This window comes from Neoarius graeffei, chromosome 20 (assembly GCF_027579695.1).
Source record: "Neoarius graeffei isolate fNeoGra1 chromosome 20, fNeoGra1.pri, whole genome shotgun sequence".
NCBI classification, from domain to species: domain Eukaryota; kingdom Metazoa; phylum Chordata; class Actinopteri; order Siluriformes; family Ariidae; genus Neoarius; species Neoarius graeffei.
The window spans coordinates 10663266-10682610 of NC_083588.1; the positions used below are offsets into that span (position 1 = coordinate 10663266).

Below are 19345 nucleotides of genomic sequence, written 5' to 3' on the forward strand. Positions count from 1 at the left end.
TACCCTGCTATTCTCCCAAACTTTGAAGCCCCTGCCTGGGGGGCGCCAGAGTTCTTCAGGGGGGGCGCAACGTGAGGAAAAGTAAACCAGAATAAGTTACTATTGCGGACATTTAGCGAACTTCAGCTAGCCTTTACCAGAGACAAAATGGATCAATTTTTAGTACCTAAAGCTACAGTGAGTGAGGAGACAGAGTCTGGGCCAAGCAAAAAAACAGAGCCTCCAGGATTTCGCGATGTTGCGATTTGCAACTTCAACACAAATTCAACCAATCCCCGCGAATTCAGGGCGGTGTTGCAATTATATCCAATCACCGCAACTTTCCCGCAAATTTGACCAATCATTGGTGTCATCTTGAGGTGACGTTGACAAACTACCTTCCGCCTTACTTCCGTGTTTATGTTCAAGAGAAGCAGCATGTGCGCAGTGTTGCCAGATTGGGCGGTTTTAAGTGCATTTTAGAGGGTTTTGAACATATTTTGGACTGGAAACCATCAGCAGTATCTGGCAACATTGCATGATGTGCGAGTCAGTGTTTATATAGGCTTAAATTCTGTTACTGAAAGTGTGTTATGTTTACAGTGAAGGACTGTGTGCACTTTACATTATCTCATCATCTCTAGCCGCTTTATCCTGTTCTACTTAATACAAGAAATTAATGGATGCCAACATTTTTGCCAAAATGGTATTTTATTTTCCATTGTTTAGGCAGCTTCAGCATCATACTGTGAGATTCTGTTCAAATTGTTTTTTTTTCTTCTATGAAGCCTGAGCCATTTATTTTATTAGTTTATAATTATTGTTTAATTTAGTCTTCAGGAGAGACTGCCTGCACACAGTACTAGTATTAATAGGGTTTTTTTCTTACATGAAATCTGAGGCATTTATATTATATTTTAAGGTAACTTCATGTTGTGCTGTGAGGTTCTATGCACTTTAACTTTTGAACCAACAGGTGCATTTGGATAAGTAAAGCCTATTTTTCTGCATTTTTGTAGTCCTGGTAATCTTTTATATTGGTAAAGTTGTTTATAGGGCCATTTCTCAGTGTCTTTGTTTTTTTAATCAATAGTTTTTCAGTAATAACTTAATATTTAACATATCACTCAATTTTAATCACAAAAAGAGAAAATCGCAACAATTTCTCGCAACTTTCACTTCCTCCCGCAATGTAATCGCAACAAAAACCTAAAAAACACCGCAACTTTCATCGCAATTTTTTGGAAAAAAAACCCCCGCAACATCAGACATTTTAGCCCGCAACAATCACAAAAAAGGCCCGCGGAATCCTGGGGGACTGGAAAAAGAAGGAAGTATGACCACGATTATTTACAGTTTGGATTTTCATGGACTGGATCTGAAGATGCTCCACTGCCACAGTGTGTTGTCTGCCAAGAGGTGCTAGCTAACGATGCTATGAGATGTTTAAAATGTGCAAAACAAGATGTTTTAAAAAGAAAAGCACAGATGTTTAAAATGTGAAAAAGAAAAAAATAAAAATGTGTACAACAACCATTTTTTTAAAAATACGAATGGAACATTAAGTATAGCAACAACAAAAATTGCAAGGGGGGGCTGACTCTCCCACACTTTGAAAACCCCTGCCCTAAAACATTAATATACTGGTATCATAGTCTTGTTTATTCCTACTTATCCTACTGTAATATTGTATGGGCGAGTACGTACTCTACATCACTTAAATCACTCTTTGTACTTCAGAAACGGTACGTTAGAATAGCCTTAAAAGTTTCCTTCACTTTCCCTAGTGCTTCGTTGTTTAAAAAGCTAAAGATACTGACAATATACGACATAAACAGACGTCAAACTAGCTTGTTGATGTATAAGATAATACATAAATGTCCCTGCCTTCCTGAAATTTACTATGATACTTTTTTATCAAACTCAGATATTCACAGCCACCAGACAAGACAAAGTAATTATCTAAGGCCAATTAATGCAAGATCTAACCAACGACAATTTACAATCATGTACAGGGGTCCCACGGTTTGGAACAACTTGAATAAGACATTAAAGTTGTGTCCCTCTTTTGCTATATTTAAGAGTCATACTAAAGCTGATTTTATAAATATTCCGACATTTCTCTAATTTGGTTTGTGTTTCCTTGTTTACTCCTGGAAACTTCACATTTAATTTATATCCATGCATGATTACCCATGTTACGGTAAATTCTTTATTGTACTGTGTTTTCTTGATAATGTTTTATTTATTCATTATCTATATTTATTTCTTTTGTTTAATTGATTATCTAAATTGTTATAAGTTGATAAAGGGAGGCCTTTATATAAGCATAAGCTTTTGGCCTCCCTTGCACTGTTATATCTCATTTATATTTCACTGTTACGTATTTATTATTTTTTTAAGTGCGAAATAAATAAATAAATATGTCAAAGCAATGGGCGTAAACGAGATTCGTCGAGACCTGTGCGAGACATCGTAGGACGGAAGTAAAACGTCCAGCGGAAATCAAAGTGACCAACATCTGCCAACGTTGTCAAAAGACGCGCGCGCCCTCTTTCGAATGCTGACGTAGTCAAGCTGGAAGTTTTGTTCGTTTTGATAGCAATCAGAAAAGTTTGAAAAAAAGTCAGCAGTAATCGTCATTTAAACTCATATCATCTCATTTCATTATCTGTAGCCGCTTTATCCTGTTCTACAGGGTCGCAGGCGAGCTGGAGCCTATCCCAGCTGACTACGGGCGAAAGGCGGGGTACACCCTGGACAAGTCGCCAGGTCATCACAGGGCTGACACATAGACACAGACAACCATTCACACTCACATTCACACCTACGCTCAATTTAGAGTCACCAGTTAACCTAACCTGCATGTCTTTGGGGGAAACCGAAGCACCCGGAGGAAACCCACGCGGACATGGGGAGAACATGCAAACTCCGCACAGAAAGGCCCTCGCCGGCCACAGGGCTCGAACCCGGACCTTCTTGCTGTGAGGCGACAGCGCTAACCACTACACCACCGTGCCGCCGTCATTTAAACTCGTTTCTGTGCAATATTTCGTTTGGAAAACAGTTTTCAAAATGGCGGCACTGACACCTGGCTGACACTTCACGTTTCGAAGGCTCGCACAAGTCTCGTGAAGATCGCATGGATAAGTGACGCCTGCCGTGGACCAAACAAGCTTAATTCAACAGTGGCTAAAAGCCGAAGAGGCCGATAAGTATAATATTTAATTGCAATTAGTTGCCAATACGAGTCACGATATAAGGTTACTAAAACCGAAAACGTAAGTGAATAACACATTAATTAAGAAATAAAGCAAGTTTAAAAATGACTTCAGTTCCCCTTTAATCAACGTATTTCCATTTCTCTGGATTAAACTCTGAATAAACTCACACTGAGCAAACAATAATAAGTTCTCGTGCATTCCAAAACGATCACGTATGTATCCCCCCCTCCCCCCGCTCATATCAGAACGCAAGCAATCGAAGGAACAGGACACTTATTATGAATGTTGACTTCAACAAATAATTAACCCTGAAACAAGGAACTAAAGAGCAGTGTCTCTCCTCAGGGGTTTCAAACAGCATCCTGGTAAACTGGCATTCTGAAATCACGTTTTGCTTCTTGAAACAGCGTCAAAATCCACCCGACGTGTTTCGTAAATACAGTCGGTCGGTAAACAGGAAGTCGATGTGCGACAGACCTGAAAACGGTACGCATGGTATAGAACCCCAAGCTGAAGCTCGGTACCAAATATCAAGCAGTTGTAATTTGTAGTTGCTGAGAAAAGTGTTCCGAAAATTTTGTAAATCCACGCTATATGTTTATTTCTGTAATATCTCACAAAATATCAGGCCATTCTGTGGCTGGGAAGTTTTTTTTAATTTGAGGGGATTAAAACAAATAATGTGCATGAAATCGCTCGCTTCGCGCAGTCAAGCAGACAGAGGAAGTCCATGTGCGCATGCGCAGGTTTACCGTTGACCACGCGCTGACGGTTCCATCATTCTGTCGCTAAACGAACAACTGATCACACCGAGGTGCTCGCTGACCACCGATATTTATTAGTTTGGTCCTGCGTTTCCTTTCCTTCGTATAAAACATAACGTCCTTTCTTCTCGCTTTCTTTCCGTTACTGGAGTCGGTCTTTCACGTTTCAATCGCACGCTCACGACGTCCATTTTTCTCTCCTGTTGCAAATTTGTATCCCACAATGCCTCGCGCGAACGGGGAAAGCCCACCACGTAATGCATGACGTAGGATCTTGAATTGGGTCATGGTGAAGCAGGAAAAAATAGCGGAGAATTTAGGACCACGTGGCCTTAAATTCATTAATTGTTCCATTTTAAAAAACGAATAAAATTAGGAGTCTGCGATTCGACTTCAGTGGCTTTCGATCCACGAAACAAAAATAGTTGCATGTTGGGGAAAATTCTTTTTATGACCTACACTTGAAAAATCTGAAAGGCAGTCTACCTTTAATATAAATCACACATTTCAATCAAAAAGAAAAGTCGGAAGTTGTCTTTTGAAAATTTCTATATTTTTTAAGTTCCTTCAAGTATGTGGAAGCTGCTTCCAAAACCTTGGTGCACGTGATGAAAACGCAGCACGCTTTCCATACGTTTCAGTTCTGTAACGCGGCGTAGAAAGACAGATGGTGTTGTTAAAGCATAGCGTCCACTGTGGCTTCTGCACAACCAGCAAATCACAGAGGTAGGACGGTGCCAGTCCATTGAGTACTTTAAAGGTCCTTCACAAAATATGAAAAATTATTCTCTCTTTCACTGTCAACCAGTGAAGTGAAAATCGAATTGGAGGAATTTGATCACGTCTGTTCTTCACAGTAACGAACCTCGCAGCTGAGTTTTGAATTCATTATAATTTAGACACGCTTTTCTGTTGAAGCAGAATCAAGGTATCACCTGATCTGACCAATTTGTCTTCGAGAATCCGAGGCCGATTTGCAGACATTACTAACACGGGACGACGTCTTGAGATGATGACGAAAGATCACACCCGAATTACGTGTTGGTTCCTTCACGGACTCGCCAACGATGACATGCTTCATGGCATCGATTTCAAAATAACGAGACGTGAAATGTAGGACTTGAGTTTCCGAGGTATTACATGGCAACTTATTATATTTCATCCACTGAATGACATCACTAGCACAGCGTTCAAGAGTTTCAATGCTGTGGAATCAGATACAACATCAACAGTATTTGAGCTTGAAAACCTCGATTTTTCACCATGCGGCAGCTGCGTTAATGTTAAATTCATCAGTGCTTTCATGCTTTTACAGACCCTCATCCCTCCAACTCATCTAATTTCACATTACGTGATCCATCCATCCATTCATTCAGCTTTCTGTCTGGTCCATGACTCACAGGAACAGCCCCAATCAATAGCACAGGCCTTTAATGACTTATTTCCTGCCAGACATGACTGATTCGTGGACGCAGGAAATCTATGAACTCTCCAGTCTCGGTCCAGGTTGATGGGTTTAACATCCCGACTGGATCCTTTCCCACAATCGCACCTCACATTAGACAGTGTTTCTATTTCCAGTGTAATCACGGAACTGTAAAGTGTCATCAGGTGCGTTTCTTCAAGGAAGGATAGGACTGGCAAGACACTCGGTGTGATCGATGGATAAAAGAAAGGTTAAAGGTTTTAATTATCCATAATCATGTCAAGGCTCTGAGGAGAAAATGAATAAAAGCTAAAAGAATAAAAGAAAGAAAGGCAGCTGCACTCAGTTTAAGTTGAAGCCAAGTGGTTGATCAGTCGTCATGTATAGTGTGTGTGAGCGCGTTACCAGGTAGTTGTTATTGAGGAAGCTGCCTGTCGTCACTTCATAGCAGAGTGAGGATGAGGAGGGTGAAGAAGCAGCAGATGAAGGTACAGGCTCCACAGAACTGTCAGACACGATACTACTAGGCCTCTGTGTACACACACACACACACACACACACACAAATCACTGATGTGCATTTCATGGGTTTATATTTAAAAGTTGATATCTTTGATTGATATCAATACAATTTGAGACTGACCACGCCCACCCTTCTTTCACTTCCCGATATATTGTGTCTGTGTGTGTGTGTGTGTGTGTGTGTATACCTCACACTGAGTCTTAGAGGAGGGCACACACAGCGAACTTGCCCCACCTTCCTGGTTCTGTTTGCTCTCTGTGACATTTTGATCCTGTTGCGCATTGTTGTGCCAGAGATAAACATCAGACACCACATCATCCTCCTTCTGCCACACAGGGGGCAGCGCTGAGTCACTACACGGACCTGCAACCAAAACACACACACATACACACAGAATAAACACACTTATAGCATGTCTATATATATATACACAGTATATGTGCTCATACACTGCGGTGTTGTCATGGTAGCATAATTACGCTTCAAGAAAAAGACTATGTTCAGCTGACGAAAAAAGAAACGCATGCATTTGCAAAGAGATACGGACAGAAACTCCAAGTGCATGTTCAGAGAGAGGTGATAAGAAACAGACGTAGGATGTGTGAAATGAATCAGAAACAAGCTGTCGAGCATTCAAGGAATTGCTGATCTTAAAAAATGATAGTTGTGGTTGACAAATTGATGGACATAAAGACTGAAGAGACATAAAAGAAAGGGACGTTCAAGAATGGATAGAATGATGGACAGATGGACATGTAGATAAAATGATGGACATATGAATGGACATGCATGTTGACAGATGAATGACAAGATGGACATATGGGTGCTGGATGGATGGATGGATGGATGGATGGATGGATGGATGGATGGATGGATGGATGGATGGATGGATGGGCAGATGTCTGTATGTAAAGGGGCTGGGTAGGTCGAGGAATGGATAGGTGGGTAGCTGGGTAGTTGGGAGATGGATGGATGGATGGATGGATTAGTGGGTGGATTGATAGACAGGCGTACAGATGAAAAGATGGATTCATGGATGGACATAAGCCAGAATGTGCAGGCTGATGTCAGGAAGGTTGGACAGATGGGCATAATGGATGTATGAATGGGTATATAGATGAAGGGATGGATGGATGCTTGGACAGATGGACATGCATAGAATGGGCAGGTGGATGGAAGGAACACTGGACAGATTGATGGATGGAATCAATAAAGGAATGGATGGATGTTTGGACACAGACATGGATGAATATACGTACAAATAGTTGGATGGCTGGATGAAATAATGGACAGAAATGGATGGATAAAGAGGAGGACAAACAAATATAACAGACCTCAAGATGACTGGATCACCAGATAAAGCAAAAAGGTGGAACACAGATGGATAAATAGATGGGTAGAGACAAATCCAGATAGACAGAAAGATGAATAAATGGACTGAAGCAGGATGAGCTCACCTGTTTCCTGTGGTGTCTCGATAGACGGACTCTCCTGAGACAGTGTTGTCCAACTTGAATCATCATCCTCATCCTCTTCTTCCTCCTCCACCTGTTTGTCTTTTTGGTGAGCCACAGCGTGTGGGGCCATGGGCAGAGAATTGGGTGGGACCAGAGACCGAACTATCGGCAGGGAAGTGGGTGGAGTCTCTTTTCTTTCTCCTGCAAAATGTGGTTTTGACATAACCTTCAGCCCACCGTCTTTGCTTCTGTCCTCCTTTACACACTTCACTGGAGTGTGGGCGGGGCTCAGGTGAGTGTGCACAGGGCTCTGGTGCTCTTCCTCCTCTTCATTGGCCAGAAGCAGCAGGTGATTCTGAGGCAGTGTGAGATGAGCCTCCACCCGATTTTCTTTGGCCCAGTTTTGGACCTCCAGCTTGGGCAAGCATGGTTTCTCTTCATCCTGTGTCTGGATTTCTTTCACAGGAGATTCTTCTTCTTCTTCTTCACGGTGATACTCCAAAAAGCTTTTGGTCCGTCGTCTAAAGGGCATGTTCTTCTCGCCATCTTTGGCAAAGGGGTCTGGCCAATCACGTCCACACTCAGCCGTGATGTCATTGCGGTTTGTGTCTTTTCGACTGAGATCGAACTGAGTCTCCTTCAGCTGGAGATTGGTGCCATTTTTTGCCAGTTTGGGGTTGGACGGAGAGAATGAGAGAGAAAAAGAACAGAGGGAAGAGGAAGAGGCAGATTTCGTCGGAACGGGTTTAACCCTTCCAGGGACAGGACTTCCATCCTGCCCCATAGCATTCTGCAAGTTGGTCAAAGCGTATTTCTGGCGGTTCTTTGAAGGAACAGCAGAACCTTGTGTCTCCACAGAACCTCCTCCCCTTGTGATGTCACGGCCCAGTTGTTGATTGAGAGAAGTGCGAAGGTTGAGAGATGTGGGCGGGGTCACGAAAGGGCTGCCGCGATTGGTTGACTCTAACGTAGAGGCGCTACGTCTGAGGGCAGGTTTGTGCAGCGACATCCTCGTCTGGTTGGCCAACTTCGAGGGGAAAAAAAAAAGCATTCAAAATTAATTTTGTACATTTCCAATTCCTACCCACGAGCTCGGGTTCCCGTGTCACATGACAGACATTTGAGGCAAGTCCTCACATCTTTGCGAACTGCTGCTCACTAAGAGCTTAATTTGGTAACCAACGGGCTTTATCTGGCTCTGTACAATGGTGGTGAAAGTATAATGTGTCTGGACCATATATACACATCTCATCTCTCATCTCATTATCTCTAGCCGCTTTATCCTGTTCTACAGGGTCGCAGGCAAGCCGGAGCCCATCCCAGCTGACTACGGGCGAAAGGCGGGGTACACCCTGGACAAGTCGCCAGGTCATCACAGGGCTGACACATAGACACAGACAACCATTCACACTCACATTCACACCTACGGTCAATTTAGAGTCACCAGTTAACCTAACCTGCATGTCTTTGGACTGTGGGGGAAACCGGAGCACCCAGAGGAAACCCACGCGGACACGGGGAGAACATGCAAACTCCGCACAGAAAGGCCCTCGCCGGCCACGGGGCTCGAACCCGGACCGTCTTGCTGTGAGGCGACAGCGCCAACCAGTACACCACCGTGCCGCCATATATACACATATCAGAGAAAAAAAATGAGGCCACTCTGACTCTTCACTGTGCTGTAAAATGAAACGGAGGTCTTTGAACAATCACATGAGCATTGCAGGCAATTCAGACAGATGTATCCATGACAATTTTTAACTTGTTGCATCCAAAAAGTACAAGTTTCACTGAAGTCAGCTTGTGGATGAAGTTCTTGGTCTTCCAAAAGTCAACATCACTTCATGAAGCTAAGACCATCATCAGACTTTACCCGAATCTATGCCTCTACAATGTTTATGCTACGATTACAAACCGCAATTTGCGCCAACAACTTCCAAGTCACAATTCTTGAACACGAACTGCGCTGCAAATTCAAGGTTTTGATTGCATCTTCTCAATATTGCCACGTTATTAGAGGAGGGGTCAAGTGGACGACTCCATCGGCCTGCGGGTGTGGCCAGGTGGATGGGTACAAAAGTCTTGGGGGGGACATGGCCAAACATACGCATTACACCTGCAAACTGTCAATTCATACATTCACGATGCCAATTGCAGGCCGTAAAAATACATCCATCCATCCGTTATCTGTAGCCACTTATCCTGTTCTACAGGGTCGCAGGCAAGCTGGAGCCTATCCCAGCTGACTACGGGTGAAAGGCGGGGTACACCCTGGACAAGTCGCCAGGTCATCACAGGGCTGACACATAGACACAGACAACCATTCACACTCACATTCACACCTACGGGCAATTTAGAGTCACCAGTTAACCTAACCTGCATGTCTTTGGACTGTGGGGGAAACCAGAGCACCCGGAGGAAACCCACGCGGACACGGGGAGAACATGCAAACTCCGCACAGAAAGGCCCTCGCCGGCCGCTGGGCTCGAACCCAGGACCTTCTTGCTGTGAGGTGAAACCACCGTGCCGCCATAAAAATACATTAGCTTGCTAATTTTCTCAGAAATTATCATCTAGCGATGCTTGGATGTTGGATGAGTCGATTTATGTTTTTGTTTGAATTTTTTTTTTGTCTTAAATGTAGGTCTATCCATAGTGACACTGCTAATTTAAAGAGTGTGGCACGTTTTTTGTTTTACCGAGGTGAATTTCGTGCACTGCTCGTTGTTGGTTGTTGAACTCTGTTTCATCCATTTGTGTGTGTGCACGTGTGTGTGTGTGTGTGTGTGTGTGTGTGTGTGTGTGTATACACGTACGTGTGGGATAAAAAGGCTCAATTACTGTTTACCTCGTGAAAGACTGTCAAGTCAGCAAACCAATGAAAGTACAATCTCAACAAAAATGTATGGTATATATACACCTACATGCACACAATCTCTCTCTCTCTCACACACACACACAGTATATACATAAAATCTGTGTGAGCCATGCTGGTGGAAAGTGTGTTTTTCAGCAGATGTGGACTGAGACAAGCTTTGGTCAAGGTGATGAGACAGCGCTATCGCTGCAGCATTTTCCTCACCCCTATAAACACACACACACACACACACACACACACAAGCAGACCTGTTGTCTTGGACATGTTGCTAGTTTGCAAGATTAGCTTTATTAGCATTGCCACACTTGTGGTAGCCTCACGACTAGCCTTTCTTTTCACTTCTTCAGCCCAATGTAGCACTCATCTCATCTCATCTCATCTCATTATCTGTAGCCGCTTTATCCTGTCCTACAGGGTCGCAGGCGAGCTGGAGCCTATCCCAGCTGACTACGGGTGAAAGGCGGGGTACACCCTGGACAAGTCGCCAGGTCATCACAGGGCTGACACACAGACACAGACAACCATTCACACTCACATTCACACCTACGCTCAATTTAGAGTCACCAGTTAACCTAACCTGCATGTCTTTGGACTGTGGAGGAAACCGGAGCACCCGGAGGAAACCCACGCGGACACGGGGAGAACATGCAAACTCCGCACAGAAAGGCCCTCGCCGGCCACGGGGCTCGAACCCGGACCTTCTTGCTGTGAGGCGACAGCGCTAACCACTACACCACCGCGCCGCCCCGATGTAGCACTAATTAGCATAAAATAATGCAATTCATGACATGTTAACACACTTTCATAACACTAGCAGCTGAGCCAGAGCGCTTAAACGATAAAATCTGCAGTAAAGTTTACCTGACATTTGCTAGCTGCTAGCTTGCTTTGCTAACTAGCAATAGCTAGTTGAGTTTATCAAGCTAACCATGTTCACTTTCACCCAAACACTGAAAGGATCCCTGTTTCCATTTGTGATATAACGAGCGTTTTACTGTATGTTTACTGGTACATGTTCTCATCAGCAGGTTGCTGAGACATCACTGTGAAAGTGTTTTCACATGAGACGGATCTTATCTCTGAACACAGAGCAAGTGAGAATACTGTAGAAAATCCCACAGCGCTGCTGAATTCTCGATTCTCTGCTTGGTCAGATGTTGTTTAATTTTTAACCTTAGCTCAACAGCGGTTCTGACAATAAGGAAAATCACAGGTTTTATATTCATGCTCTCATTCAATACGTCATCACGTCTATAGTAACAACAAAACAGGGAATTTGGAGTCGATGCGGCACATGAATCAATTTTTTTTTAAAAACCAACAACAACATGCAATTGTTTATGTGGTGAAGTTTTCTCCGAGGTGATGTTGAACGTGTCTGGAACATGTTTTCTTTCCTTTTTTAGTGTTTTGTCCTGTTAACTTCAAGAAAGAGAAAAAATGGTTGGTGAGGGAATGACTGTAAATAGCTGCGATAATCTAAGTGATCACAGGATAATATTTCTGACGTCGTTTTTTTTACAGTACAATGACCTTGAAGGAATTTGAAGGCATCGATCGCTTTGGCAGAGCACACTACTGGATCATCTTTTCCTCTGATATCATGCCCTGTTTTATTCATTTAATTCCTTACAGTACACCACACACACACGATATATATTTATTTATTCGATCCACATTCAGGGTGGCACGGTGGTGTAGTGGTTAACGCTGTCACCTCACAGCAAGAAGGTCCGGGTTCGAGCCCCGTGGCCGGCGAGGGCCTTTCTGTGCGGAATTCGCATGTTCTCCCCGTGTCCGCGTGGGTTTCCTCCGGGTGCTCCGGTTTCCCCCACAGTCCAAAGACATGCAGGTTAGGTTAACTGGTGACTCTAAATTGACCGTAGGTGTGAATGTGGAGGTGTGTGAATGGTTGTCTGTGTCTATGTGTCAGCCCTGTGATGACCTGGAGACTTGTCCAGGGTGTACCCCGCCTTTCACCCGTAGTCAGCTGGGATAGGCTCCAGCTTGCCTGCAACCCTGTAGAACAGGATAAAGCGGCTAGAGATAATGAGATGAGATCCACATTCACTGGATATGAGCAATCGCGTGCTCTGATTGGTGACTACCCTATTAGGATATCAGCTCATATACCGTGAGTGGAGCAAAACAAAAATGGCAGCGCGTGTTGCTGAACCAACCAAGAACGAAAAAAAAAAAACTCTACTTGAACCCCCCCCCCCCAAAAAAAGCAACAAAATATGGATTAAAAGTATTTGATGGTCAGTATGAAGTTTTTATTTCTCGAATTTGCAAAAAATAAAAATGAATAAAAATGCTTCGTTTCTCCAAATCCAGTGAATATGGACAGAATAAAACGGTTATTCCGCTCAATCTCGGTGTCTGCACCTTGTCGATTATCAGCTCACGTATGACTCAATTTCATGGAATAACTAACTAACTAACTAACTAACTAACTAACGAATAAATAAATGGACCTTTCTTGAATTCAGGACACATTTCGCGTCTCCGAGATAAACCTTTTGTTATTTTCCACAAAAGAAATCTTTATTAAATCAGTTTTGAACAATAATGCAAATAATGACAAACTTTCATCGATGCTTGATGTACATTTTAGACCCAATTTATCCATAAAACATTAACGAAACGACTCCCACCCCTCCCCCCACATTACTGGCTGTTTTCGACTTCTGATTCATCCATTCAACTCGAATAAACATGAAGTGATTCAGTCTAACAATCTGTTTTTTGGGGCTTATTCTATTAACTGTTATAAAACCAACTGCACAGAAAGTCTATCTTCTGTATTCTGTGAAATTTCAGTCATCATTTTTTTTTAAAATCCGTCCCATTGTTCTTGTCAACTCTGTTATAAAACCCGCAAAGACTGAATAATATGCATGACACCTGCACCGAGAGAAGTCACGTCCTCTGGCAGGAAACTTCAGAAAGGCAGCGAGGTATGTTACGTTTCTTCTCTCGTTAATTTGAACAAAATGTTGAGGAGGAGACACCAAGAGTAGATGAATTATTCGTCAACTCTGTTATTGTGACACTGGAGCGAATCTCTCCGTCGTTTTTTAAAAAACGATAATATGATGAAAATCCGTAAAGTTTTGTTTTTATACATGCCGTGTGGTAGCTAGTTTGAGGTTAGCGTGTGGAGTTAAGACGCAAAATGGTGGAAAATGTCAACTCTGTGATCGGTAATTCTGTTCATGGATTGCCCGGTTTAACGATAAGAGCTGACGATGACTATCAGAGTCAACACTTGGAAGGTACCCGCAATTATAGACTGGGCCATATATATCTATACCGTACATACTGTACACACATAGTACTGTGCAAAAGTCTTTGATACATGCAATGAAATGCTGGAGAACAAAGATGCCTTCAGAAATAATGAAATGAAATGTTTCAACATTCAAAAAATACTATAAACAGTAAGCAGGAAGCCATAATAAGTCAATATTTGGTGTGAGACGACCCTTTGCTTTAAAAAAATAGTAGTCTCAGGTAAAATAAGTGCAGTTTGATAAGGAAATGAGCTGTAGGTTTTACTGAGCATCTGGCAGAACCAGCCACATTTCTTCTGGACACTTTGACTGTCACACTCGCTTCTTAATTTTACACCAAAACCCAGTAGCCTTCATTATGTTTTCTTTTTGAATCTGAAAAGTGCTCTCTTATGGAACATGCTGCTCAGATCCAAAGATGTTTTTTTTTCCCCCCGTAACATTTAACTTTGTGCTGGAAAACAAGCATTTGGAACTCTAAAATGTTTTTGGACTGACTCGATAATGGAGAAGTCATCAAATAGAAATCTGTATGTGTGTGTATATATATGGGTCTGTCTCAGAAACTGGGTACTGTGGGGGTACCCCACTAAATATACTCACAGTCAATAAACTATACGGTTTTGAATGGTGATGTTGGTTTTAATTTGAAATACAACCCCGATTCCAAAAAAGTTGGGACAAAGTACAAATTGTAAATAAAAACGGAATGCAATGATGTGGAAGTTTCAAAATTCCATATTTTATTCAGAATAGAACATAGATGACATATCAAATGTTTAAACTGAGAAAATGTATCATTTAAAGAGAAAAATTAGGTGATTTTAAATTTCATGACAACAACACATCTCAAAAAAGTTGGGACAAGGCCATATTTACCACTGTGAGACATCCCCTTTTCTCTTTACAACAGTCTGTAAACGTCTGGGGACTGAGGAGACAAGTTGCTCAAGTTTAGGGATAGGAATGTTAACCCATTCTTGTCTAATGTAGGATTCTAGTTGCTCAACTGTCTTAGGTCTTTTTTGTCGTATCTTCCGTTTTATGATGCGCCAAATGTTTTCTATGGGTGAAAGATCTGGACTGCAGGCTGGCCAGTTCAGTACCCAGACCCTTCTTCTACGCAGCCATGATGCTGTAATTGATGCAGTATGTGGTTTGGCATTGTCATGTTGGAAAATGCAAGGTCTTCCCTGAAAGAGACTTCGTCTGGAAGGGAGCATATGTTGCTCTAGAACCTGGATATACCTTTCAGCATTGATGGTGTCTTTCCAGATGTGTAAGCTGCCTATGCCACACGCACTAATGCAACCCCATAACATCAGAGATGCAGGCTTCTGAACTGAGCGCTGATAACAACTTGGGTCGTCCTTCTCCTCTTTAGTCCGAATGACACGGCGTCCCTGATTTCCATAAAGAACTTCAAATTTTGATTCGTCTGACCACAGAACAGTTTTCCACTTTGCCACAGTCCATTTTAAATGAGCCTCGGCCCAGAGAAGACGTCTGCGCTTCTGGATCATGTTTAGATACGGCTTCTTCTTTGAACTATAGAGTTTTAGCTGGCAATGGCGGATGGCACGGTGAATTGTGTTCACAGATAATGTTCTCTGGAAATATTCCTGAGAAAACCATTCACAAAACCATTTTGTGATTTCCAATACAGAAGCATGCCTGTATGTGATGCAGTGCCGTCTAAGGGCCCGAAGATCACGGGCACCCAGTATGGTTTTCTGGCCTTGACCCTTATGCACAGAGATTCTTCCAGATTCTCTGAATCTTTTGATGATATTATGCACTGTAGATGATGATATGTTCAAACCCTTTGCAATTTTACACTGTCGAACTCCTTTCTGATATTGCTCCACTATTTGTCGGCGCAGAATTAGGGGGATTGGTGATCCTCTTCCCATCTTTACTTCTGAGAGCCGCTGCCACTCCAAGATGCTCTTTTTATACCCAGTCATGTTAATGACCTATTGCCAATTGACCTAATGAGTTGCAATTTGGTCCTCCAGCTGTTCCTTTTTTGTACCTTTAACTTTTCCAGCCTCTTATTGCCCCTGTCCCAACTTTTTTGAGATGTGTTGCTTTCATGAAATTTCAAATGAGCCAATATTTGGCATGAAATTTCAAAATGTCTCACTTTCAACATTTATGTTGTCTATGTTCTATTGTGAATACAATATCAGTTTTTGAGATTTGTAAATTATTGCATTCCATTTTTATTTACAATTTGTACTTTGTCCCAACTTTTTTGGAATAGGGGTTGTAAAATGATGAAAGAAATAATACAAGTAAAACTAAATCTTTGATGTGAATATTCAGAATTTGGCAAAAATTCTGCAAATTTGTGGAAAAATGATCTGGGACATGATAAATGGTTGACTACATCGCGTTCCCTTAAAAAGGTTGTAGTCCACTGAAAAGTCTACAGTTATCACTAATTGTATTTTAAGTTGTAACTTTATACACCTAAGGATTGGTGCACTCACAGAATAATCATAACCGTAATAAAACATCATGCAAAATATTTGATCACCGTCGTAACTCCGTTTTCTGCATGCCCAAAACCAATACGATCGTGCGTTTTGATCTAAACGGAAAGCCTCAGGGTCAAGGTCACGACCTCACCAAAAGTAGTAACTTAAAATCACTACGCCATATAAAAATTTAGTTATAATTCTGCGATTTTGTTTTTTTTTTAAACGAAAGCTGAAAGTTAGGTCTAGAATATGTTTCTTACAGAATATGTTACGATGGTAGCTGGTCTTGTATGAATTTCTGAGCTATAAAATGAGTTGTGGTCTATTTTTTACCATAGCGTGTTATTTGTGTGTGGGGAAGGACACACATTAACAATTTGCATGTGTAGAATGGAATTTTCCACTCCAACAGTTAGAAGTTGATCGTGCTTCCATTTGCGGTCTTTCTGTTACGCGGGTGATCTGTTCGGACGTTATCGCTGAAAAAGTGAGTTTTGACAGTTTTATTTTGTTTTAGTCTTGCAGTATAAGGCAATAGAATGTTTCTTTTTCATCTTACTTTCATATTTCGTAGTGTTTGCGTATTTTTGGCCAATATTTTGCAACCATGGTCAATTTAGATCGAACTTTTGATAGAATCTACGGCCAGTCATTTTGCCCCGCCCCCGCCTCGCGCTCCGTCCGGTGCGGTCGTGATGTCCCGTTGCTCGCGCGCCGCAGCAGAGACCCACGCGACCTTCAGCCGGTACAGTCGCTGTTCTTTTACCGCCGCCGTTATTCTCATCTTTCCGGTGTGTTCTTGATTTTTCCATTGTGTCCTATTTCGCCATATCGAATACCCAAAATGTATCATGTTGTTATTTATATTTAAGTGAATAATCAATTCAGTCATCATAACTTGGCATTTTTAATCCAAGCAATCAAAAAGAGGAAATGTATTCAATATTTTGACTCATCTGTGAAGGAGGGGCTTTAATTCTTCATGATGGAGTTATTTTATATGTAAATCAATTTTACAAAAGCATTTGAATTGTAATCAAAAAAATGTTCCACAGTTGAGGCCAGATAAAGCAAGATGCTATCTTTATTCTCATTAAACATGACAAAAGAAACATTGAGTGTTAGGTAAATGCAAAAATAAATAATAAAATTAGAAAATTTATCTTTTGACCATAATGTCCCAAATGAGAGACCAGTTTCTGAGACAGACCCATATATCTCATCTCATCTCATTATCTCTAGCCGCTTTATCCTTCTACAGGGTCGCAGGCAAGCTGGAGCCTATCCCAGCTGACTACGGGCGAAAGGCGGGGTACACCCTGGACAAGTCGCCAGGTCAGACCCATATATATATATATATATATATATATATATATATATATATATATATATATATATATATATACACACACACACACACACACACACTAGTGCATCTCAAAAAATTAGAATATTGTGAAAAAGTTCAATATTTTCCATCAGTTATTTAATAAAGTGAAAATGTTATATATTATAGACTCATTACACATACACTAAAATGTTTCAAGCATTTTTCTATTTTAATTTTAATCAGTATGGCATACAGTACAAAAACATAAAAAAACATCTCAAAATATTAGAATATTTCATTTCGAGTTTGAGTAAAACAGTATGAACACAGTGTATCTCTCGGTCTAGTTCAGTACACACAACCACAATCATGGGGAAGACTGCTGACTTGACTGTTGTCCAGAAGATGATCACTGATGCCCTCCACAAGGAGGGTAAGCCACAAAAGGTCATTGCTGAAAAGGGTGGCTGGAAAAGGTGCACAAGCAACAGGGATGGCCGCAGTCTTGAGAGGATTGTCAAGAAAAGTTGATTCAAGAACTTGGGAGAGCTTCACAAGGAGTGGACTGAGGCTGGTGTCAGTGTATCAAGACCCATCACGAACAGACATCTTCAAGAAAGGGGATACAACTTTCGCATTCCTAATATCAAGCTACTCCTGAGCCAGAGACAATGTCAGAAGTGTCTTATCTGGGCTAAGGAGAGAAAGAAATGGACTGTTGCTCAGTGGTCCAAAGTCCTCTTTTCAGATGAAAGTACATTTTGCATTTAATTTGGAAATCACGGTTCTAGAGTCTGGAGGAAGAGTGGAGAGGCACAGAATCCAAGGTGTTTGAAGCCCAGTGTGAAGTTTCCACAGTCTGTGATGATTTGGGGTGCCATGTCATCTGCTGGTGTTGGTCCACTGTATTTTATCAAGTCCAAAGTCAACACAGCCATCTACCAGGAGATTTTAGAGCACTTCATGCTTCCATCTGCTGACGAGCTTTTTGGAGATGCTGATTTCCTTTTCCAGCAGGACTTAGCACCTACCCACAGTGCCAAAACTACTACCAAATGGTTTGCTGACCATGATATTACTGTGTTTGATTGGCCAGCCAACTTGCCTGACCTGAACCCCACAGAGAATCTATGGGGTATTGTCAAGAGGAAGATGAGAAACACCGACCCAAAAATACAGATACGCTGAAGGCCACTATCAAACCAACCTGGGCTTCAATAACACCTCAGCAGTGCCACAGACTGATCACCTCCATGCCACACCGCATTGATACAGTAATTCATGGTAAAGGAGCCCCAACCAAGTATTGAGTGTATAAATGAATATACTTTTCAGAAGTTGGACATTTCTGTATTGCAAATCCTTTTTTTGATCGATCTTAGGGAATATTCTAATAATTTGAGATACTGGATTTCTGATTTTCATGAGCTATAAGCCATAATCATCAAAATTAAAACAAAAAAGGCTTTAAATATTTCACTTTACATGTAATGAATATAGAATATATGAAAGTTTACCTTTTTGAATTAAATTACGAAAAAAAGGAACTTTATGGTATTCTAAGTTTTTGAGATGCACTAGTATGTGAATATATAAATAAAATACATGCATTTGAGATTATATGAATTCCTATTTCTCATAAAAACTTACAAACATCAAATATCAGTGATGCCAAATAGGAGAAATTTACTCCAAATCAGAAAAGAAGGTGTAGGACTGAAGCTATCGGAGTTCTGATTAAATTATCCTTGATAAAAATGTTGCAGACTTCACTGAACACCTGAACTACATACTATCATCACCTTTTGCTTTTTTCCATTTGTGCATTACGAAGCATGTGTAAGATGAGCGCTCAGACAGATATAATCTATTTATAAGTGCCAATTTCCACTTCCTGTAAGAACATCGATATCCTGTAGTGTAAGCTTGGTTCGCTCAAGGACGGATTATAAAACCCAGTTTCAATTCCAAGAGGAAGAAAAG

General features: G+C 41.5%; 1 protein-coding gene across 3 annotated transcripts in view; it reads right to left on the reverse strand.

Annotated features, from left to right (window-relative positions):
- Nucleotides 1-19345, reverse strand: part of LOC132868377 (amyloid beta precursor protein binding family B member 2) — an 89219-nt gene that overhangs the window by 66830 nt on the left and 3044 nt on the right. For all 3 annotated transcript variants that reach the window (XM_060901216.1, XM_060901217.1, XM_060901215.1), the window contains exons 2-4: nt 7373-8399; nt 6103-6278; nt 5799-5924 (exon numbers count right to left, since the gene is read on the reverse strand). In XM_060901216.1, the coding sequence (XP_060757199.1) occupies nt 5799-5924; nt 6103-6278; nt 7373-8381 (1311 nt within the window). In that variant the 5' untranslated portion in view covers nt 8382-8399. The remainder of the gene's footprint in view (nt 1-5798; nt 5925-6102; nt 6279-7372; nt 8400-19345) is intronic.